The sequence below is a fragment of the Prosopis cineraria genome, unplaced genomic scaffold (assembly GCF_029017545.1).
Source record: "Prosopis cineraria cultivar Desert tree isolate PC_DT_omini unplaced genomic scaffold, ASM2901754v1 PC4, whole genome shotgun sequence".
NCBI classification, from domain to species: Eukaryota; Viridiplantae; Streptophyta; class Magnoliopsida; order Fabales; family Fabaceae; genus Prosopis; species Prosopis cineraria.
In genome coordinates, this window is record NW_026555335.1 from 6,976,850 (window position 1) to 6,997,049 (window position 20,200).

Sequence of the window (20,200 nt, forward strand, 5' to 3'; positions counted from 1 at the left end):
ATATAATATTAAAAATAAAGGTAATATTTCTATCACTTTCCAAAAAAAATTAAAAAAATTATAAGTTAAAAATTTTAAATATAAATCAAAATTAAATTCAAACTATTCAGAGTATATCTGAATAATTAATTTCTTAAAAAAATTAATATTAAACAAAACTTTTCGTATAAAATCTGTATTAACTAAATTAGTTATTAATAGACTTATTAAAAGTATTATATTTTTTTTATATAAATCTTTACTTTGGATAAATTGTGATTGTGCATTTATAAGTGAAAAACTTTTTTATACATCTATTTTTTATTATAAAAATTTACTGTCAAATTTTTCCACCTCCCATCCACAACACGATTTTCACTGTACACGATACATATCTCATTTTACTTCTATCCCACTTGAGTCTTTTTATTTTATGAAATATAATAAAGTTTTTAGTTTCCCCCCTACCTCAAAAGGAATCATTTAATCAGTAATACGATCAATAGGCTTTTTAGTTTTGGACGATCACTGATCTCATAACTCATGAAGGCTCCTGTTCCTGATCCTGAGATAAGGTCGTGCGACGCGTAACTCAGAATAGGTAACCGTTGGATATCGAGTAGCGATTGTATACGACAGATTTCCCTGGTGCTGCAGCCTGCATGGCTATGTAGAGAAAACTGGACACTTGTACCTCACACAAGAACTAGTAGTCGCCAGTGAACAGAGAATAGTTTCGACCAAAAAGAAAAGTCAACAGACAATAGTCAATAGCAAAATATAACAGATGAGGCAGATCGACCAAGCGAACTAGGAAAGAAGGGAGAAACCGAGAGAGTAACCCAAAACAGAGGAAGGGAGAAGCCACAGACGCGAAGGAAAGGAGATGAGGGTATTTTGGGTACTTAAGATGTTCAATTTTCTAATTATCACTGTCAACTGAGAACGCAGACGCAGAACGTCTCCGCAGCTTCTCCTGGAACGCCGATTTGAGGTAGAACGCGATTAACCCAAGGGGTTATTTTGTTTGTTTTCAAATTATTTGAACGGCGGTTTATAGCTTTGAAACGACGTTTTAAGCTGTTGAACGCCGATCCAAAGTCCGCAGGCGGGCTCCTCGCTGCGGAGCGAGCTTTCGCGCTGTAGGTCAGAAGTACTCTTTTCTTCAAGCGACGATCATGCATGTCCCGTTGCACTTCTGAATGTGTGAGTCTCGCCACGAGGGATTCACATTCGACTCTCTGATTTTTCTCTTTCATTTGCAGGCTCCCAACTCCCACTCCGCCTGATTGGATGCCGGTCTGAAGAAAGGTATAACGCGAAATGGTTTTCTTGGTTTTGAATTCTCTTAAACATTTATTGGAAGTAAAGAGAATCGAAATATTTTTCCATTGGGACAATTATTGGCTTCGCCAATTATTCAATGGGCTGGGTTATTCTCAAGCTTGATACTTTAAAGTATTTTAATTTGGCACTTTGCTTTAAATTTATAGACTTTACTCTTCAAGTTGGTGGACAGGTGATGCGTAATTTGAATTTGGACCGACGATTTTAACATGTGACCGAATACCTACTATTGAGGACTAGTTATTATAGAACAGGATTAAGTTGTGAGGTGCAGCCTTGCATGCCGGAGAATTGTATATATGTCTTTCACGTGCTTTCACGCCAAAGTCCTTTGGTGTTGATGAGAAGATTAGGCTTATCACTTTTGTCCAGGATTTTTATTTAATAACGGGAGAGGCAAGAATTGAATTACTCATTGCTTGGTCATGAAGGTTGTGATACAACGTCATGGAGTTGAAGTTGATTGCAGTCACGAGAATGCTTATCGAATGCCTAGTTGCCTACCAAATTCTTGGGATGTGACTCTGGAAACATTTACGGGGGTGATGATTCTTATGTTTGGAAAAGTATATTTAGCATAACAAAAGGGGACATTGTTAATGTGTTGTTTTTCCATTGCACAACTGACTTTTGTACAAGAGGAACTTCCCCCAGGCATATTATTTCTTACTGTTGTGCTATTCACAGAATCACAGCTCACTTAGAGTGTTAGAAAAGGGCAAATCTGCTTAATATCTTGTTGTCTCAGATAGTGTCCCTTTAGATTTTCCAATGGCAATCTTTTCTGAATGACTTTTACAGGTCATGCATTAACTTAAGATGGAGTACATATGCAGTTATAGTTTAATGCTTAATTCTGCAGGTGAGGTGGTAGGAAATTTGATTCGATATTGTTCCTCTGACATGGAAGGAAAACGGGTGGTGATTCCAAAGACCGAAGTCTTGGATTATGAATTGCCATCTTATACGACCTGCCCAAGGGATGTTGGGGTATGTTGCAGACTTTCAACACAGACACATAATAAGACAAGCATACTTAGTGATTTTGTATTTTCTTTATGCAGTTTGTGATATTCTATCCCTCATGTGTCTTTAGTTGATCAATTTTTGAGCTTTACTTTTAGTTGCTTGATGTTGAGCTTGATAATATTGTGAAAATTTAAAAAGAGTTCATCTGTTTCTCCAAAGAAAATGATATATTGAAAATGGAATATTCAACTAGAGATGCATTTGCTTGTACAAAATCAATTGTTGAGATTGGGTGGCATTTTAAATAATTTTGGTATTTTCTTCTCATAAGTTCTACAAGAGGCAGTGGTCTCTCATCTTTATGGAAATTGAAGAAAATAGGAAATTGGTTTTCTTGTTCCATATCGCTCTGAACCAGCTAGAAACAGATGGGAATAGAGGCCACAAGCCAGCAAATCAATCCTGATAATCAAGGAGCAAAATAAAATCATTATGTCAAATCTCTAAATATATGAACAGAAGATAATTAAATAGATAAAGAAATAAAATTAGATAATAAGGTAGATGGGCCCAAGATTTAGGCTCTTGTAGTCGCCCATAGAAATTAATATATTATTGTATCTACGATAGGGCTTAAACATTAATGAGATGTAGACATTTCCTCTTCTTTTTACCTGAACTTGTCTCTGAACTTTTTTATGATGTCAGTGTATAGACTTGCTGTGCATTGTTTCTTCAATTTATGTATGTTTAACGTCTGTCTTGCAAAAACCAGGACAACGTTGCAAGTTCATCTGGAGGCAATATAAGAGAATTCTTCATTGGAATGGGATTCCTACCATGTCTTGTTGATAAAGTGATTAAGGAAAATGGTACTTTATGCTTGAGCAAGATGCTCTTATCTGTACCAAGTGCATGGACATCTTATGCATTTCAGTATGCCAATGCAATTTCCGTACAGATTCTGATTGGTTAAACATCTTTGAAATTAACAAAAATAAACACTTTATTTCAAATTTATAGGTGAGGGTAATGCTGACCAGTTATTGGAGACTCTCTTTGCATATTCTGTAAGTAAACCACTTTGCATGTATTGTTTGCCATGTGGTGGGGAGTGAAGACAGTTATAACTATAATTATAAACTATAGATAGTGATAAAAGCCGTATTGTCTCCTGTGGTTCCGTTGTGCTGAGAGTTGTTAATTACTGCTCAGTGCCGACAGATATGCTGATAATTATGGGTTCAATATCGCACCTATTAAAATTTCCTTTTCTATCAAGAAATACTTCAAGGAAAACTTGGTTTTTTGTTGTATTTTGATGGATTAATTATTAGGAAATGGATGACTTAAAAGTTTTGACTAATATCATTTTTTCTCTTTTGTTAATGACTACTATTCAATTTGCCTTGTAATTACACAGGCTCTTGAAAAATCTAATTCGCAATCTTCTGATTCTCTGGATAGCTTATTTGATGATAAGGATACTCCGGAAATTTCCACTGGCATTAATCCAAAAGAGGTATTTGCCTCTTTTATTTAGTTGCTTTCCTCATTACTGTGGTGGCAATAATTTGTTGGATGCTTCTGCTTCTCTTATGAAGCATTTGAATGAAACTCTATCAATGGAGTGTAGGTTGGCTTGTTACCAATACTAGTTAGGGCCGCATCATTACAGTAGCTTTGTTCAATATCCGTTTTGGATCTCAAGAAAGAAAAAGTTATTTATTATTTCTCTAGTTCATGCTGTCATATTTGGTTGACCATTGTACCGTTAGCTAGTGTACCTTGCCATGGCTAAAGCTCTCTTTCTGATACATGGATAGATCTAATCTATCAAAGATACTATGTTGTTCCTAAGAAGAAAACTTGTTGAATTTCCTTTTATGTGGGCGTGCATGAGAATGAGTATGTGTTTGTGTTCATTGACCTCTGAAAATTTTCCTATCTTATCCTAACCTTGTTAACAATCCTTCCTGATGAAATAAGCATAATTTTTCTGACTGAAACATGCCTCATTAAAGTTTCCTTTTCTCTTGCTGAAATACACCTTTTTAAACATACCTGTCGCACACGTGCATATCAAGTATCCTGGGTGTGTTTGAGAGTTTAGGATTGAATGGAATGGTTATTAATGGAATGAAGTGAAGTGGAATGAGATTAAATATTCATTCCATTCCATTTTTTGGGAGTTTTTTTTTTTGGGAGAATGAACAATTTTATTTAATCACTATTTGGGAATTATTATAAAATTAAATATTTGAATTTAGTTATAATTTTGTTTTTCTAGTTCTAGAGTGGGAGGAAGTGAAAGAGTGAGAGGGGATGAGAAGGATGGGGGTAATTTTGTAGTAGTGTTGTTTATAACAAGCCATTCCATCCTTGATCCCCTAAATTTGGGGGCTAGGAAAAAATAGATTTACAATGTCTTTGAAGGTCATCTTAAGCCATTCCACCCCTTTTTAAAAGATTCCCCCAAACAATGGTAAAAAGCTTCTAGCCATCCCACTGCATTCCATTCCAAAAAACTCCCAAACACTAAGTTAGTTCTTGCAGCTAGAATAGCTAATAAATATTCAAATTATTCCATTAAATTTCCGATCATACAATGGTTTAATTTTTTTATTATTATTCTGGTGTACTTCTACATCATCGTCAGATTTACTGATAACTGTCATTACTTTTGGGATTTTCTTGCATCTTTTCTTGAGTCTGTAGAACCAATTTAACAAAATGACAAATGAGAGTTGAAGCTCATCTAATTAGCATATATGTGAATAGATCCAATGACCAATTTAGTAATCAATATTGTACCATAGATTGCCAAAAATATGCAAACTAGCTCCTTCAAATGCTGAGATTCAAGTCTCTACAGCTACACCAACAGACATAACTACCAGTAAGAATGCAATTCCATTTCCTTGTAATTTCTCAAAGCCACGTTAGGCATGAGGGGATAACCATTATAGTTGCCAAAGGTGAGACAGTTGCCCAGTAATGCTAGTAGCTACTTGGTAACATTAATCACAGTTTTTACTACTATCATAGCTATGCAAATCAAGATTTGATGTTCTAAATCTCTGAATGGGGCAAAATGAAAATGAATATGTGGTGAGAGTATGGACCTCTTTGTGTTTCAATAACAAGCAATCCTGCCCATTGTGGTCAATGCCCTCACAAGCTGAATTATCAAAATAGATTATCTAAGTGCATCGTGAGAGCCCAACAACAGAAAAGTGACCACAAGCCTTGGTAGACTTGATAAATTCTCCAATATATTTGACATTAATTTATTCAGTTTAGTTCTAAAAGGCCCAGCTTATGCAAGATCACATTATTCAAAGATCCCAAAACATCAATAAATATGACATTCACACGCTTGATTGCTATTGACTTAGCAGCATATACTTCACCCTGCTACTTTCATCTGTATTATTGCATCTGTCACTGGCCCAAAATTATTTTTCTTTTAAAAATCTAGATTCACTTGGCTCTACATTTTACTCTTTTATCACCTGTCTTGATATGCCATCTATTCCTTGTATTTCAACTTGATTCTACTAGGCATAATCTCTCCTGCAGGAAGTTAAGTCTTAATAACAAAATAGGGAAGTTAATCTTTATCTAAATCTGGACAAGGATCTCATTCAAATTAGATAAAGCCAGGAGGGAGAATCTCCAAATAAAGAGTCAGAAATCATCCATATCCATTCCTCAATTAACTTACAATTAAATAACACCATGAAGTGGCAGTTACAACTGTAACTTGACAGCACACACAAACTGACATCCTAAAACTTGACAACTCAGCATTCCTAAGACAAGAAACATAAACTGCAATATTAAAATACTGACAGCACATAAGAAGTAGTTATTCAGCATAAATAACTCCCTTATCAACTATTAAAATACTGAAAGCACATAAGAAGTAGTTATTCAGCATGAATAACTCCCTTATCAACTAATTTCATCGCTGTATTTTGACTTAAATCCTTCTTCCATCTTTTATATACCAATAATGGACTTCTATCACAGGAGCCTGGTGAGCTTTGTGAGGTTAATGATGATAGAAGAGCATCTTTACTGAGGATGAACTTCCCCGTGAAAGAAGTAGATTTTGCAATGCAAAAGCTTGGTATGTGTTTGTAGATCTGTCACATTTTGCTGCTGCTTCTGTATGATCAATATAGATTTTCTCATTTTATCACTGCATATAAATTTTTTTCTGCTTATGCTATCTTAACCAGGCTGTAAACATATGTTGAGGAGGTGACACAGAACTCTGATAAATCTTAAAAAAAAAAAATTGAGACAATGGAGAAATAGGAACAAGATTAAAGGACAAGATACCGTCTTACGTGGGAAAAAAAAAATCCTGAGTGAGCAATTAAACAGCATCTGATCTGCAAATGCAAATCTTACCAACCTTTTCACACATCCATCATAGAAACCTGTCTCAAGTAACCATTTGCCAAGCACCATAGCCAAGGAGCACTTCATACCATTTATTCAAACATTTCAATGGGTTAGTGTGAGGTTTTGGGGTTTTTTTTGTCCCAGTGGATTAGTCAAAGAAAATATGGCAATTGAAAGCCACGAAGCATAGATGGAAATTACATTGTATACAACATGAGATGGATTTTGGGATTGCAAGACAGCTAGGATATAACAACAACAACAAGCCTTATCCCACTAGGTAGGGCTGGCTACATGGATTATATGATGTCATTGTGCTTTATCATTTATTAAATATTTAAAAATACTGTTAATTAAAAGGTCTCATTCAATAATTTCCAAAACATTCTTTTTGACTTTCCTCTACCTTTCGTAACAGGGCTCAAAGTCATCTATTCCACTCTCCTCACAAGTGCCTCCCGTGATCTTTTTTGTACATGTTTAAATCACTTTAAACGATTTTCTATCATTTTTTTCTTTAATAGGTGCGATGCCTACTTTTTCTCGTATTAGCTCATTTTGGATTCTGTCTTTATATGTATATCCACACGTCCATCTTAATATTTTTATCTCTACTACTCCAATATATACTCTTGTTGTGTTGTTAAAGTCCAACATTCACTATCATATAATATTGCTAGTCTTATAGTAGTTCAATAAAACTTTCCTTTAAGTTTATTTGGTACTTTGCGATCGTAGATAACTCCTTTAGCCTTTCTTCAATTAAACCACCCAGTTTGTATCCTACGTGGTATATCTCCATCAATTTCTCCATTATGTTGAATAATCGCTCCCAAATATCTACACTTTTTCACTTGAGATATGATTTAATCACCCAATTTTAGTTCCCAAATTACTATTCGCTGATCTCTTATCAAAATTATAATGGAGTTATTCCATTTTACTCCTACTCAGGTGGAAACCTTGTGATTCCAACTTCTTCCTCCATAACTTAAGTTTACAATTAATATCTTCTCTTGTCTCTGCAATAAAAACTATATCATCCGCGAAAAAACATACATTTAGGAATTTCCTCTTGAATATGCTCAGTCAAAACATCTAAGACTAGATCAAACAAATAAGGGCTCAAAGATTATCTCTAATGCAGTCCAATCTTTATTAGGAAGTCTTGTTTTGCTGCCAAACGTTCTTATATGTTGCCTCCTCACATATGTTTTGTATAGCTCGAATATAGGCAACCCAGACACTCTTCTTTTTCAATGCCTTCCAAAGTACTTCTCTCGACGCACGATCATAAGTTTTTTTCAAATCAATGAAAGTCATATGTAAGTCTCTACCTTTGCAAGACAGCTAGGATTGACTTGATTAAATAATTCTATAATCTGCGATAGATGAACTTCTTTAGCCCCTCTTTCTTTACAAGCTTTATGTGTTATTGGTAATCTTTAATGATAAATATTTGAAAAAATTAATCATTTAGTCCTTGTAGTTTTGACCCAGTTATAACTCAGTCTCTCAACTTTGACTCATTATAACTCAGTTCTTGAAATTTTGACTCGGTTATAAATCAATTCCTGAACTTTGTCTTTTACAATTTAGTCCCTGAAGTTTCAACCTCTTAAATATTGGTCCCTGTATTTTAAGAAATAAAATTATAAAGATTAAAAATATTTTTAAAATTTTAATATTTATAAAGATTAAAAGGGTTTAATAATTTAAAATATTAGTAATAAATTTTAAAATATTTTTAATCTTTATAATTTTATTTTTTAAAATACAAGAATCAATATTTAAGAGGTTGAAACATTAGGAGCTAAATTGTAGAGGGGAAGTTCAGGGACAGATTTATAATGAAGTCAAAACTTCAAGAACTAAGTTATAATGAATCAAAGTTCAGGCATTGAATTACAACTAAGTCAAAATTACTATAACCAAATGATTAATTTTTCCTAAATATTTTGTTGTTACTTATATGTGTGTGGATTTCTTGCTTTGTTATTGTGTTAGGTGATAACGCTCCAATTCATAAGCTGGTGGATGTTATAGTTGCCGCTCAGATTGCCAAGAATATTGAAAAGGAAAAAGATGATGTTGCCATTATTTACACAAAAAATGAGGTCTTCATACTTGATACACTTGAATGGTCTTTCTACGGGTTTTTTTTATTTGGCTAATTTAAATTTATTCTTAAAGTCCAACCTAGACAGGAAAAAAAAAACACCTAGTTGTTCCGTGTCTATTTTCATTATCCTATGTCTTATACATGCATCTGATAATGATTATTAAACGTTGGATCTCAGGTAAATAATGAAAAACTGTTTGGGACCATGGAAAAAACACTTAAGCTACTTGAAATGGGCTTCTCTGAGCGTGAAGTGTCATCAGCAATTGAAAAACTAGGTGAGAAACAATTGTAATTATTTATCTCTGCAAACTCCAGTGATTGAGGTTATGTTTACAGTCTTTCCTTTGGAAGGCTTTTACTGGTTTTTTTTTTTTTTTGGGTTATGGGATAACACCTTTGGGGTAGATGGTTGACTGACAGTATCTGCTGTAGCAATGCCTTCTATAAATTAGAGCGATCATTTAGTTCTTCTATGTTTTATTTGCGCTCTATTTACTTGATCATTTTCTCCATCTTCTTTCGCATTTGAATTTAGAAATGTCATGTGCATGCTTTTATATTTTTTTCGGTTTCAAAAGGCCTACACTTTGCTTTTACTTCTGTATCTTTCATGTACTAATTAGCTATCTCAGGTACTGAGGCTCCTATATTAGAGCTTGCGAACTGTATTGTAGCAGAGCAAAATGGCATCAATTATGTTGTGTGTAAGGTTAATACTATATCCTACTTTTCATATTTCTTTAATTTTTTACTTTTCACAGTTAATTCATCTTTCTTAGTACTTTATAGCATCAGATTTTAGTCTTAAGAAAAAAACACTATTTTTCTACCTTCAAACAAAATATTTGATTGATATATCCAATAATGGTAGTATCCAACAATGGTGTAGTATTCACCCCTTGACCTATACTGATATTCTAACTAGAAAAAAAGATATTTATTCTCTTTACTTTGTATTCACTTAACCTACAAGATTTTCCTAGATAATTTCTTGAAAGGATATTCCTTTTCTTAGCTTTGAAAACCTTCTAAATTCTTCATGCCTCTTGACACATTATTTTGTTGAATCAAACTTGCATAGCTGTTTCTTAATTGCTCCGCACTAGATAGAATTGAAATTTTGCCAAGTGAGACTTTTATGAAAGACTGGTTTGTTTTATGCTGACCATCATGGTACTGTAATAATTTATTTACTATTCAGTTAGTCCCGAAATGATGGAATTTCTTGTTTGTCTAGTATCCCCCTGCTTCTAGTTCATGTTCTACGAGGATCAAAAAAGAGTTAAATGGCACAGAAGAAGTGAAAACAGAGAATTTTGGCCACGAACCTTTGCAGTCAAGGGATGTCAACTTAGAGGAACCTTATCGTGGTAAAAGGGTGAAGGATGAGTATGCTGGTGAATTTCCTGTTGCTAATTCTAGCATGGAGTATTCCAACTTCGAGGAAAATAATGTTGGTAAAAGGCCAAAGCAGGAACATTATGATGTCTCGACCTCTCCTCTTGATCCTGATTGGGTGGAAGAGAAAGTTAATATTGACACTGGTGGACTGCCCAAGCTTTACAAACCAAATCCATCCAGGTGTCTTAACATAGTAGCAGCAAAACCTCCATATTTCTTGTATGGAAACATAGCTAGTATATCTTATGACTCATGGGGAAAGATTTCTCAGTTCTTGTATGCTCTTGAACCTGAATTTGTGAATACTCAGTTCTTTTCAGCCGTGAGTAGAAGAGAAGGATATGTACACAATCTTCCAACTGAAAACAGATTCCGCATCGTCCCCATGCCACCTATGACTATTGCAGATGCAATACCGCATATAAAGAAATGGTGGCCATCTTGGGATCCAAGGAAGCAGTTGAGCTGCATTAGTTGTGAAACCAGTGGAATAGCTCAACATTGTGATAGATTAGGACGGACCCTAGCTAATTCTATTGGAACTCTCACATCTGAACAGAAGCAAGACATCCTACATCATTGCCATTCGCTAAATCTTGTGTGGGTTGGCAAGAACAAACTGGGCCCCATGGAGCCTGAACATTTGGAGGTTATCTTAGGCTATCCATTGCATCATACCCGTATTCCTGATATTAGTTTGAGAGATAGACTCAATCTACTAAAATACTGCTTTCAGACAGACACGTTGGGTTACCATCTTTCAACGTTGAAGGCCATGTTTCCTGATGGATTGACGCTGTTGTCAATTTTCAGTGGGATTGGTGGGGCAGAAGTTGCTCTTCATCGTCTAGGGATCAAGATAAAGAATGTTGTGTCAATTGAGAGTTCTGAGGCTAAGAGGAAGGTTCTGAAGAGGTGGTGGCAGACTTCTGGGCAAAAGGGGGAGTTGGTTCAGATCGAAGAAGTTCAAAAGCTCACAAGTAGCAGGCTTGACGGTATGATCAAAAAATTTGGTGGTATTGACCTGGTCATTTGTCAGAACCCATCCTCTTGCTCAAGCCCTAAAAGCCAGGGAGGTCAGACTCACATCGCTTTCGATTTTTCCTTGTTTTATGAATTTGTCCGTGTTGTGCAGCGTGTGAGGAGCTTGTGTGAAAGGAGGTGACACTGTAAATATTTCTGTTTCTTTTTATCATTTTGGAGACATGTAGTGACCCTAATATTCCATTTTCTCTTGAAGTTTTTCTTGGTACCCAATTCCAGCCAGCACAATGCCAAATAGTGTTCGAGGTAATTCAAGTGGGGAAGCTAATATTTTGACGTAAATGAATTATTCTATTAATTTTTTAATTTTTTTATAAATTGGATTATAAGGGATCTAATGTGTGAATTTTTTAGTTAATTGAGTCAATTGAAACAATAACTGGAATTTCAGAACTTTTTCTTACAAAATTCTCGCGCGCGCACAAGTAACAAATGCATGCATGCTTACAAATGTGTATGCTGAACATTACAGCATTCATTCACCTAAATTGATGGTAGAAATGAGATTTGGCTTTAATACTACAACCGATACACATTTTGTCAAATCATATAATCACTAATCCAACCAATTTGATGTTGATCCTTAAAATATTCAGTCTCAATAGCTGGTCAAATGTCTTTTAATCAAAATAGCATAGACTCTGTTTATCTTTAGCCCTTGGGATGGCCAAATCTAGTTTTCATTTTTTTGAAGAGGCGATTTAGTTTGGATAAAAGTATTTGAATGCCTACTTTGAGATGTAATTCAAGAAGCAAATCAAAAGAAAAAGCCCCTTTTTAAAAACTAGACTGGTAGAAGATTTTATCTGTAATTGTCAATCATTTAACGCCGTAAAAATCTTCCGCTTACAAAGATGCACGTGTCAATCTTGAAAGATGGAACAGATGGGAACAAAAATATAAAAACTTCCTATAGAAAATATAAAAAAACTGGAACAAATTTTCCTCCCAATAAACAACCCTCGGGAAGGCAAGGTTCTGCATTCATTAATAGCCAAATAGCCAAGACCTAGGATTGATGATGAAAACTGAATCGCCTCGAAAAAATTAACTAAAACTTCACTGCTCTAGAATGTGAGCGAGTAATTAAGAGACCACTGCACCTCCTCAATTATTTATTCGATCATAAACACGTTGGAAGAGTTGGTCTCCACTCATGATTTTTCAAAACCATAAATTGATGAGCAAACTGAATTGGAAGAAGAAGATTAAGCAACTTTAGGGTTCTGGCTGAATTTTCTACCAGACATTTCCTCCGACTCGTACAGGATATGGTTTATAAGTCCTCTCGCAGCACTGCAAAGCCCCAAATGTACATTATTTTGCGCTCTAAATAGAAGACACGTAGAAGAATAATGTTTACTTGCATAATCATGCGTATCTGTACATGCAGACATGCATTGTATCAACTGCATGTATTCTTACCGCAAAATATATCCCTCCCCACGCCCAAAAACAAAAAAAGAAATGGCTAAGGAGCAGGAATATATACTAGAATATATGCAACAAACTAAAGCAAAAGCTTACTCATCCTTTAGTTTCTGAATTTTCTCAGGATCTGTCTCGTGCATGTTTCTCTTAAACTGCTGCCTCACCATACTGACAAGGAGTTCTGTGTTATGTTGCTGCAACAGCAACCAGGTAAAAATTGGAATCAGTTTCACAAATCTTACTATAACCATACTAAGGACAAGCACTAGAGACACTTTAAACATCAACATCAATATCAATCAATATAAAATGTAAAAGTGCAAGGAACTGCACTGTTTACAACCATCAATTCAAGCTCCTCGCAGAAACAAGAAAACCAATCTAGTTAGAAGAGGTAGAGATAAAAAATAATGGGTGAATAGAAGCGAGGTTATAAAAGATGGAATTTGACCCCTTTAAGAGGAAAACATGGTCATGCTCAAATGAAGTGTCACGCATATAGCTCTTGTCAAATTTACAGATCTTGGCTAGCAACTTCTGGAAAACACTTGTATGTCTTCAAGAACCTTATGCAACGAAATTTAGACATGCAATTTATACTGTATCATTTTCTTCGTAAAGTTTACCATAGTATCGCCACATGCCACTATAAAAATGCCTTTCAAATGACATACAACACAGGAATTCATAAACTTCAGACTTCTTTATTCCCACGTTACGAACATGATATGACTGCAATGCATGGCTTCAGGTACAACTGCGGCATTAGAAGATTTGAGGAGAGTAATATGGCCTCCCTTTCAACAATGTTTTCACTACTAGAACACGGAGGACGCATTCCCAACTACAGTCAGTTACTTAGAAGCTAAAGGGCAATGACGAGTTCTTTACATGGCCATAAAAATCCCATAAAAGGAAAGAAGAATAAAGGGGAGATGGAGAATTCAATAAAAGCACTGCAATTCAATTGTTAAGGCAGCAACAAGGAGCCACAGAATTAGGGCAAAATTTGGTGTAAATGAGGGAGAGATTTACATACCCTATGTCCAATATATTTAGCTCTTCGTAGGCATTCACGGTAAAGCTGAAAAAAAAAAGGGTAGAAATCAGTAATACTAAATAAAAATTCAAAGAAAAGAACACTAAGGTAATTCAAATAGAAGAAAGAAAGAATCAATTAAAACCCTAATGACATTGTTGGCCAGCTCAGGAGGCAGAGCAGTTTGAAGAGAAGGCATTTTTATAACGGCTTCCTCTCAAAATTACACAGCCCTGCAAAACACCCCAAGCTATTTTATCTCCATACAGAATCTTCAATCAAGCAAAAAAAAAAAAAAAAAACAATATGATCCACCAAATTAGACCAGTTTAATTTAGGGCCTCAGCTCTCAACAGCTGACCTATATTGCTTTGAAATATGCATAATTGATATAATACCGTTTTCAGATACTTTGACACAACTCGAGCTAAGTCATTTACTAGATCATACACCTTGAGAATTTTCCAAACTAATGGTAATATAAAGAGATTAATAACAGAATGTCAATACACAATAAATGCAACATTGCAAAACAATCCAAAGCATAGCAGTCACTAGTAATCAAAATAAAGAGGGCTGAAGCATAATAGCCAATTACACACAATTCAAGCAAAAACTAGTTGCGAAGAAGTTAAACCGAATCTGTAAATATTCCCAAAATCAAAAGCGTCAATATTCAAACGGTTATTGGGTCCCAATAACCTAGAATTAGAACAAATTCAAACGGTTATTGAGATGATGCGGGGAACAAATTCAAGTCAAGATTCAAAACCAGATTGAGCAAATCAATCTCACTGGATGTTGGGAAACCCCTAGAATTAGAACCTTCTTCACTGCTTTCCAGAAAACAACCACGCAGGGATGAAAACGGTGGACGGCGTCTGGCAGGGTGTGGAATGCTTATTCGTCGACAACGAAAAAGGAATCCGCCACTTCTTTAGTTCTTCCTCCGACAGTGTGTTTTCTGGGGTTACAATTACCAAACATAAGGTACTAATGTCACTTAAAAGAGTTTAAATTATTGAAACACACTCTTTTATTTATCTTTATTTACATTTTTTGGCCAAAAATCTTTATTTATAATTTAAAAATAAATAATTATTGACATAGTTAATAAAAGTTAATTATTATAAATTAATCAAAGTTAATTGTAAATAAATGGATAATTTTATAAATTTGTGTATCATCACTCATAAATTAAAAAATAATTCTTTATAAATTTTAAGAATATTACTGATGAATTAATGAGAAAATAGTCATGAATAAATCAAGGTTAACTTATGATTTTCCCCATAGACAAATTTCCTGGTAATCAATCTGATGTATGGATCTGTGCATGGGGATAGAAGAAAACAATAACTACTTCATGATTATTAAGAAATTTGTTGAAAATAATTACTATTCTTCCTTTGTTTTTAATACAATTATTCATTATTCATGGATTAAGTTAGGTAAAATCACATCAGCAGCAAAAATCTTCCAAACAAGCATTTAACACGGATATATATTAAGAATTCAAACTTGAGATCATGAAGTGTTTTTCTCTAAAAACATCTTTGGTCATCTAAAGTTGCGGGTTTTAAAACGGATGGAATGTGAAATAATCGGATGATATGCTCGCATTTTAATCAAGATTTACGGCGGGCTGATGGTTGATGACACATTAAATTTGACATTATATATATATATATATATATATATATATATATATTTAAGAAGGAAAAGGCTAAAAAAAGAAAACAAATTCATCAATATATCACTTAAATCTCTTCCACTAAATTCCTCCTTATGAACAGTAACTAGGGGTAATTTTGGCTTTTTAAAACGTGCACCAATAATAGTTTACCAAGGGAAGGGCATTTTAGGTGTTTGAGTCTATTATTTGTTATTATTAAAATTACTTACTTTATTGTGAATTTCATTTTTTATTCATTGATTTGATCAATCAACTCCTGGACAAAGCTATTATCCTTCTCCTTTTGTTTCTTCTGCCTTCTCGAAAGGCTGTCATCCTTTTTTATCCATTATTTCGGTCAATCAACGCCTGCCAAATACCCATCCAATTCTCTCTTCCTCAAAAAGAACTTTAGCCACTTCACTAGAGGTTTGCCTCAACTGGCTTATTTTTTGTTTATCGAAATTTTAGCTAAGTTGTTTTCTTACTCCTTTACCATCTATTTCTAGAGGAGATAACACGAATATGGAGACTGTGCATCTTTCTCCTTTTTCAGCTAAGTTGTTTTCTTATTCATTTATGCCAACCCTTCCTGCCGCCCAAACCTCCATAGGATTGAGATTGCTCGAGCCTCCCCTCTTTATAAATGAACTCATGAAACTCTTACCAGCTCGTGAGGAATTTTGAGAGGCTCCGTTATTCTAAGAAGAGATGGATTCATTGATGCACGTCTCTAGTGGACAGGGAGGTTTTGACCTCCTTAGTGCTATTAATCAAAGTAAAATGATTTGGCGTATTCTTGTAAAGGTTGATCGCATGTATGGAACCACCAAAAGGGAATGTTTTCATGGGGATGTTGGTTATCCGAAACATCTTTCATCCATAACACTTCTGGTGTTTAATGTAGAAGTAAGTTGTTTCACACCCGAAATTTTTTTTTTACTTTCTGTTCAATTTTTCCCTGTGACTATTCATTAAGATGGGAACCCTATAAAACTCATCTGTCTCTTACCTTCTGTAAAGGGAACTCGAATGAAAATTTGTTTGGAGGGCGATATTATGAGGGGACCTATGAGGAATCAGTTCCAAGTGGGAAAGTCCTATGAAATATACAATTTTACAGTTTGTGTGGGAGGTCAACCAATTCATCCGGGATATCATATTCTGTTAAATGGAAGTTCTAAAATACATGAGCATGAATCCAATTTGGTAGGGCACAACCTGAAGTGGTCTTTAGTTCAAGACTTCCAGAAGTTGTCATTTCCTATATGCCGTGTAGTTGGTCAGTTTTGGTTTTTATGCTTAATTTTTGATACTTGAACTATTTAAGTTCTCTTTTCTTGATAGTGACTTTGAAATTTTATTTATGGTTCTAGATGTTGCTGGTATTTGTGTCCATGTTAGAGACCTTGAATGGGTAGATGTGGAAGAGGAGCCGTGGCTAACAACCAGAGAGCTTTGGGTTGCTCTACAGGATGAAAAGTATCTTGAGCTAACTTTCTATTTCGATTTATGCGAAAGTTTTCCTTTGTGATTAAAAACTAACAAATACCCTAACGAGAGGTCACATCTGATTGTTTTGGGGTATGTATATGTTTAAGGGGGGACATGATATGGTTTCACTTACACAGTGATTGTGCTGTCGAGGCTTGGACTGAATATCAGAGCTACAAAGACATTAAGGAGGTGGATGTAGTCATCTAGTATGCTACTGTGATGAGATGTCAAGGTAAATATGTTCTTCTATTAAATGCAAAATCCATTGCTTTAGTCATTTACTCAATTCATATACACATTCCTATTTTAATATTTCGATGCATTCTTTCAAGCTGGGTTTCTCTCACAGAGTACTCAAATGCTACCAAAGTTGGTTCAAAAATCTTGAGGAAAATCTTAAGGTACAAAATTAAATAGTTCTATTTGGTGGTAAATCATTAAATTTATTGTCAAAATTTCTTTCCCTTAATATGCAAATTGAATAGCAATACCCTGCTTTTTGAGGGCCTATTAAAAAAACATTTTGGTATTGAGAATTAATATCATGGAAGAGGATTAACTATCCATATGGATTCAAAATGCTAATAAAAGAAGGCATTCAGACATGATTAAAGAGAAATGCATTAAAAATTGAAAAATAGATATTAACATGAACTTCAAAATACAAGCCCATAACAAACCCAAAATAAGACAATGATTTAGTTGAAAATATCTTGAGCTCTATCATAGCAAACTAAAGTGTAAAATGGACTCCACAAAACTGGACTAATCAGAGACAAATCCCAACTCAGCACCTAATTGTGACGTGCTTGGAAGAACATTCTCAACTGGCATTGAAGGTTGCTCTTCTATGTTAACAAAGGAAGATGAGATTTCAACTGAGTATGCCATGTTTTCTGGTCAGTTGATGATTGTTCAGTTTCCACCTCATCCACCAATTATGAACTGATTGGGACATTGATCATCGTTGGTGGTGGAGCTTGCTCCATTCTATATAAAGATGAAGATGGATCTCCGATGGAGTATTGTATGTTTGTTTGGGCACTTCTAAGAAGAGGAGTAACTTTAAGGTATGTGTTATTGATGAAGTCCCTAATGATCAATGGTTGGCTTACTGATTCGGGGAACTTTACCAGAAGTTGTTAAGCGTGTACCCTTAATTCTTCGAGGTAATACACTGGTAATGCAAAGGGATAACCATATTTTGCATATTCCCATCGAAGGTTGGTGAATCTCATGCACCTCAATATTGCATATAGATAGCAAAATAAAAGGTATCTTGCATCATACCAGAACAAAGTACCTGCAGGTACGCTGAATCCTTCATATCCTTGAATGCATGTCATTGTAGAATGTATTAGAGCTTGCCTCAATATAATGAAAGGACCACAGCATAATCTAATGTAATGGACATTGTGTTCTTTCCATGTATGTAAGGTGGAGAACAATTTTTAGAATGAAAATGGAATGAACTGGTCCATATGTCAGCCAAGGAAAAAAAGTGAAATTAGAAGTGTGTGAGTGACCTTAAAATAAGGATTTAGTTCATACGATATACTTATATAGTTTTGTTCTTTCTTGGAATTAGCAATATATTTTTTAAGAGGTTAATAAATAAATAAATTAAATCAAGTATCTATTAAATCAATTTAAATCTATTAAATCAATGATTTGGAGTTTGAAATATGATAAAGGTCTCACAGTTGAAATTTTGACCAGCTATATTGCAAGGGCTTTACATAATTGGTATTCTTCTCAGAGGGGAGGTAAATAAGAGAATAGTGGCTAGGTAACATAGTTAGTAAGGTGTGCAAAAGGTATGCACAAGTCGGCTGATTGGACTTGCATGTTTTGGTGATTCATTGTTTCTACAAAACGATGTTGTCAGACATCCTGTAATGTATTTTTTAAATTTTTGGAGGCAACATGTAAATTCCTTATTTGTCTTTTTTTCCCTTGTGCTTTCCATATGCCATTTGGATAAAAATATGTTTCAATTGTTTGCATGATAGTCAAAAGGACTGTGTAGTTTATATATCATCTACTTCCAATTGTTAAGCAATCCAGAGTTGTTAGATTATATATCCTAGACTTGTGGAAGACAACCTATACATATTAAGGATATATTTAAGGCAAATTTTTAGACATATGGTTCTTCTATCTTCATGTATATTTACTTCTAAAAAACAAAATACAATATTGATGGTAATTTCCCTTTTATTCATAAATATAGAGATATATTACTCAAGTAATTTTATGTACGGTCTATAATGGTGGATTTCCAACGTCCATGCATTTTTATCTATTTTCTATGTCATTTATTTATCATTTTGAGGTAAACCTTTAGATTTGACCAATGATTGTTGAGGCTTCTTTCATTCTACCCGTGCATTGCGTGGGAAGTATTAACTAATTATATATTAATAATATTCAATGGCTATATTTCATCTAAATGTGTAATTAATTTTTCTTGCATTGCCATAAATCTTTGAAATGTAATGGACTAATCAAACAATATTTATGAAATTAGTAAGGGGATTTATTTCAGTATTAATAAGAGCACCAAATATACAAGTTATTGTAATATCTAGAGTCAATATAATACCCCATGTTTTGTGAAATAAATAAAATAAAAAGTCATGAGATGGTTTTAGATAATCCATTAAAGAATTCAAATTATATAATGTTATATGAAGGCAATTATAATTGTGAGAAGCATAACACAGAAAAACTCATTTCAATACTAATAAATACTTGATGAAAGAATTTCAATAAAAAACTAAAACATGTTTCATGAGAAGAGAAAAGAATAATCCTATATTCATAAATTGAGAAATCACATTGAAGCATTAATTTATTGCTACCACTTGGTGAAAAAGCTAATAAGTAGTATATCATAACTATAATGACCAATCACGCATTTCAATAGAGCTTCCATGCTTTCTTTCATTTGTGGATAAGTTTAGATAGTAGTAATGTGATTTTGAGATGAAAAAGTCATGGCTAGAAGTTAAAATAATATATCACAAAAAAGACATTAAATAAGAAAAGAGAAAGCTAGCTAACAGCAGAAACAAATGACACCCTATATAAGCATGTTAGCATCCTATCATTAAAGGGACATGAGCTCTAATTTTATTATGTAGATTGTAAAAAAATTCCAATTAAGGTCAATGACATTATCTTTATCTCAAAAAAAAAAATTAATGAGTAACTTTATCCTTAGAGCCAAATATTAAATCTCCAAACAAACTGATTTCATTCATTGTCGCATAGA

The 20,200-nt window shown here is 34.1% G+C and overlaps 2 protein-coding genes across 10 annotated transcripts; one reads left to right on the top strand and one right to left on the bottom strand.

Moving 5' to 3' along the window:
* Nucleotides 1–565: 565 nt before the first annotated feature.
* Nucleotides 566–11,489, top strand: LOC129308546 (probable inactive DNA (cytosine-5)-methyltransferase DRM3). Of its 4 annotated transcripts, none has more exons than XM_054949710.1 (11): nt 566–973; nt 1,245–1,290; nt 2,189–2,316; nt 3,071–3,167; nt 3,319–3,365; nt 3,719–3,817; nt 6,331–6,430; nt 8,719–8,828; nt 9,012–9,111; nt 9,469–9,545; nt 10,074–11,489. In XM_054949710.1, exons 3-11 carry the CDS (start codon nt 2,230–2,232, stop codon nt 11,400–11,402), a joined length of 2,046 nt encoding a protein of 681 aa, XP_054805685.1. In that variant the 5' UTR covers nt 566–973; nt 1,245–1,290; nt 2,189–2,229; the 3' UTR covers nt 11,403–11,489. The 4 variants fall into 4 exon arrangements, with proteins under 4 accessions (XP_054805685.1, XP_054805686.1, XP_054805687.1 ...); XM_054949711.1 differs by lacking the exon at nt 566–973 and adding an exon at nt 1,022–1,125; XM_054949712.1 differs by lacking the exons at nt 566–973; nt 1,245–1,290 and having other exon boundaries at nt 2,275–2,316; nt 3,763–3,817.
* A 592-nt stretch (nt 11,490–12,081) lies between these two features.
* LOC129309240 (uncharacterized) lies at nt 12,082–14,735 on the bottom strand. 6 transcript variants are annotated; one of them, XM_054950711.1, is made up of 5 exons: nt 14,577–14,735; nt 13,906–13,984; nt 13,752–13,796; nt 12,809–12,906; nt 12,082–12,577 (listed from the first exon to the last, which is right to left on the bottom strand). In XM_054950711.1, the coding sequence occupies exons 2-5, from the start codon at nt 13,948–13,950 to the stop codon at nt 12,490–12,492; spliced, it is 276 nt and encodes a 91-aa protein (XP_054806686.1). In that variant the 5' UTR covers nt 13,951–13,984; nt 14,577–14,735; the 3' UTR covers nt 12,082–12,489. The 6 variants fall into 6 exon arrangements, with proteins under 6 accessions (XP_054806686.1, XP_054806683.1, XP_054806687.1 ...); XM_054950708.1 differs by having other exon boundaries at nt 13,897–13,984; XM_054950712.1 differs by having other exon boundaries at nt 14,524–14,729.
* Between the last annotated feature and the right edge of the window lie 5,465 nt (nt 14,736–20,200).

Excerpts from the sequence above, each read along its gene's own strand:
- LOC129308546 (XM_054949710.1), top strand. The coding sequence starts at position 2,230 with ATGGAAGGAAAACGGGTGGTGATTCCAAAGACCGAAGTCTTGGATTAT. Across the intron at positions 3,168-3,318 it reads TAAAGTGATTAAGGAAAATG|GTGAGGGTAATGCTGACCAG; the intron begins GTACTTTATGCT and ends TCAAATTTATAG. Across the intron at positions 9,112-9,468 it reads ATCAGCAATTGAAAAACTAG|GTACTGAGGCTCCTATATTA; the intron begins GTGAGAAACAAT and ends TAGCTATCTCAG.
- LOC129309240 (XM_054950708.1), bottom strand. The coding sequence starts at position 13,950 with ATGCCTTCTCTTCAAACTGCTCTGCCTCCTGAGCTGGCCAACAATGTC. Across the intron at positions 13,797-13,896 it reads TGGCCAACAATGTCATTAGG|CTTTACCGTGAATGCCTACG; the intron begins GTTTTAATTGAT and ends TTTTTTTTTCAG. Across the intron at positions 12,578-12,808 it reads ATTCAGAAACTAAAGGATGA|TGCTGCGAGAGGACTTATAA; the intron begins GTAAGCTTTTGC and ends GGGGCTTTGCAG.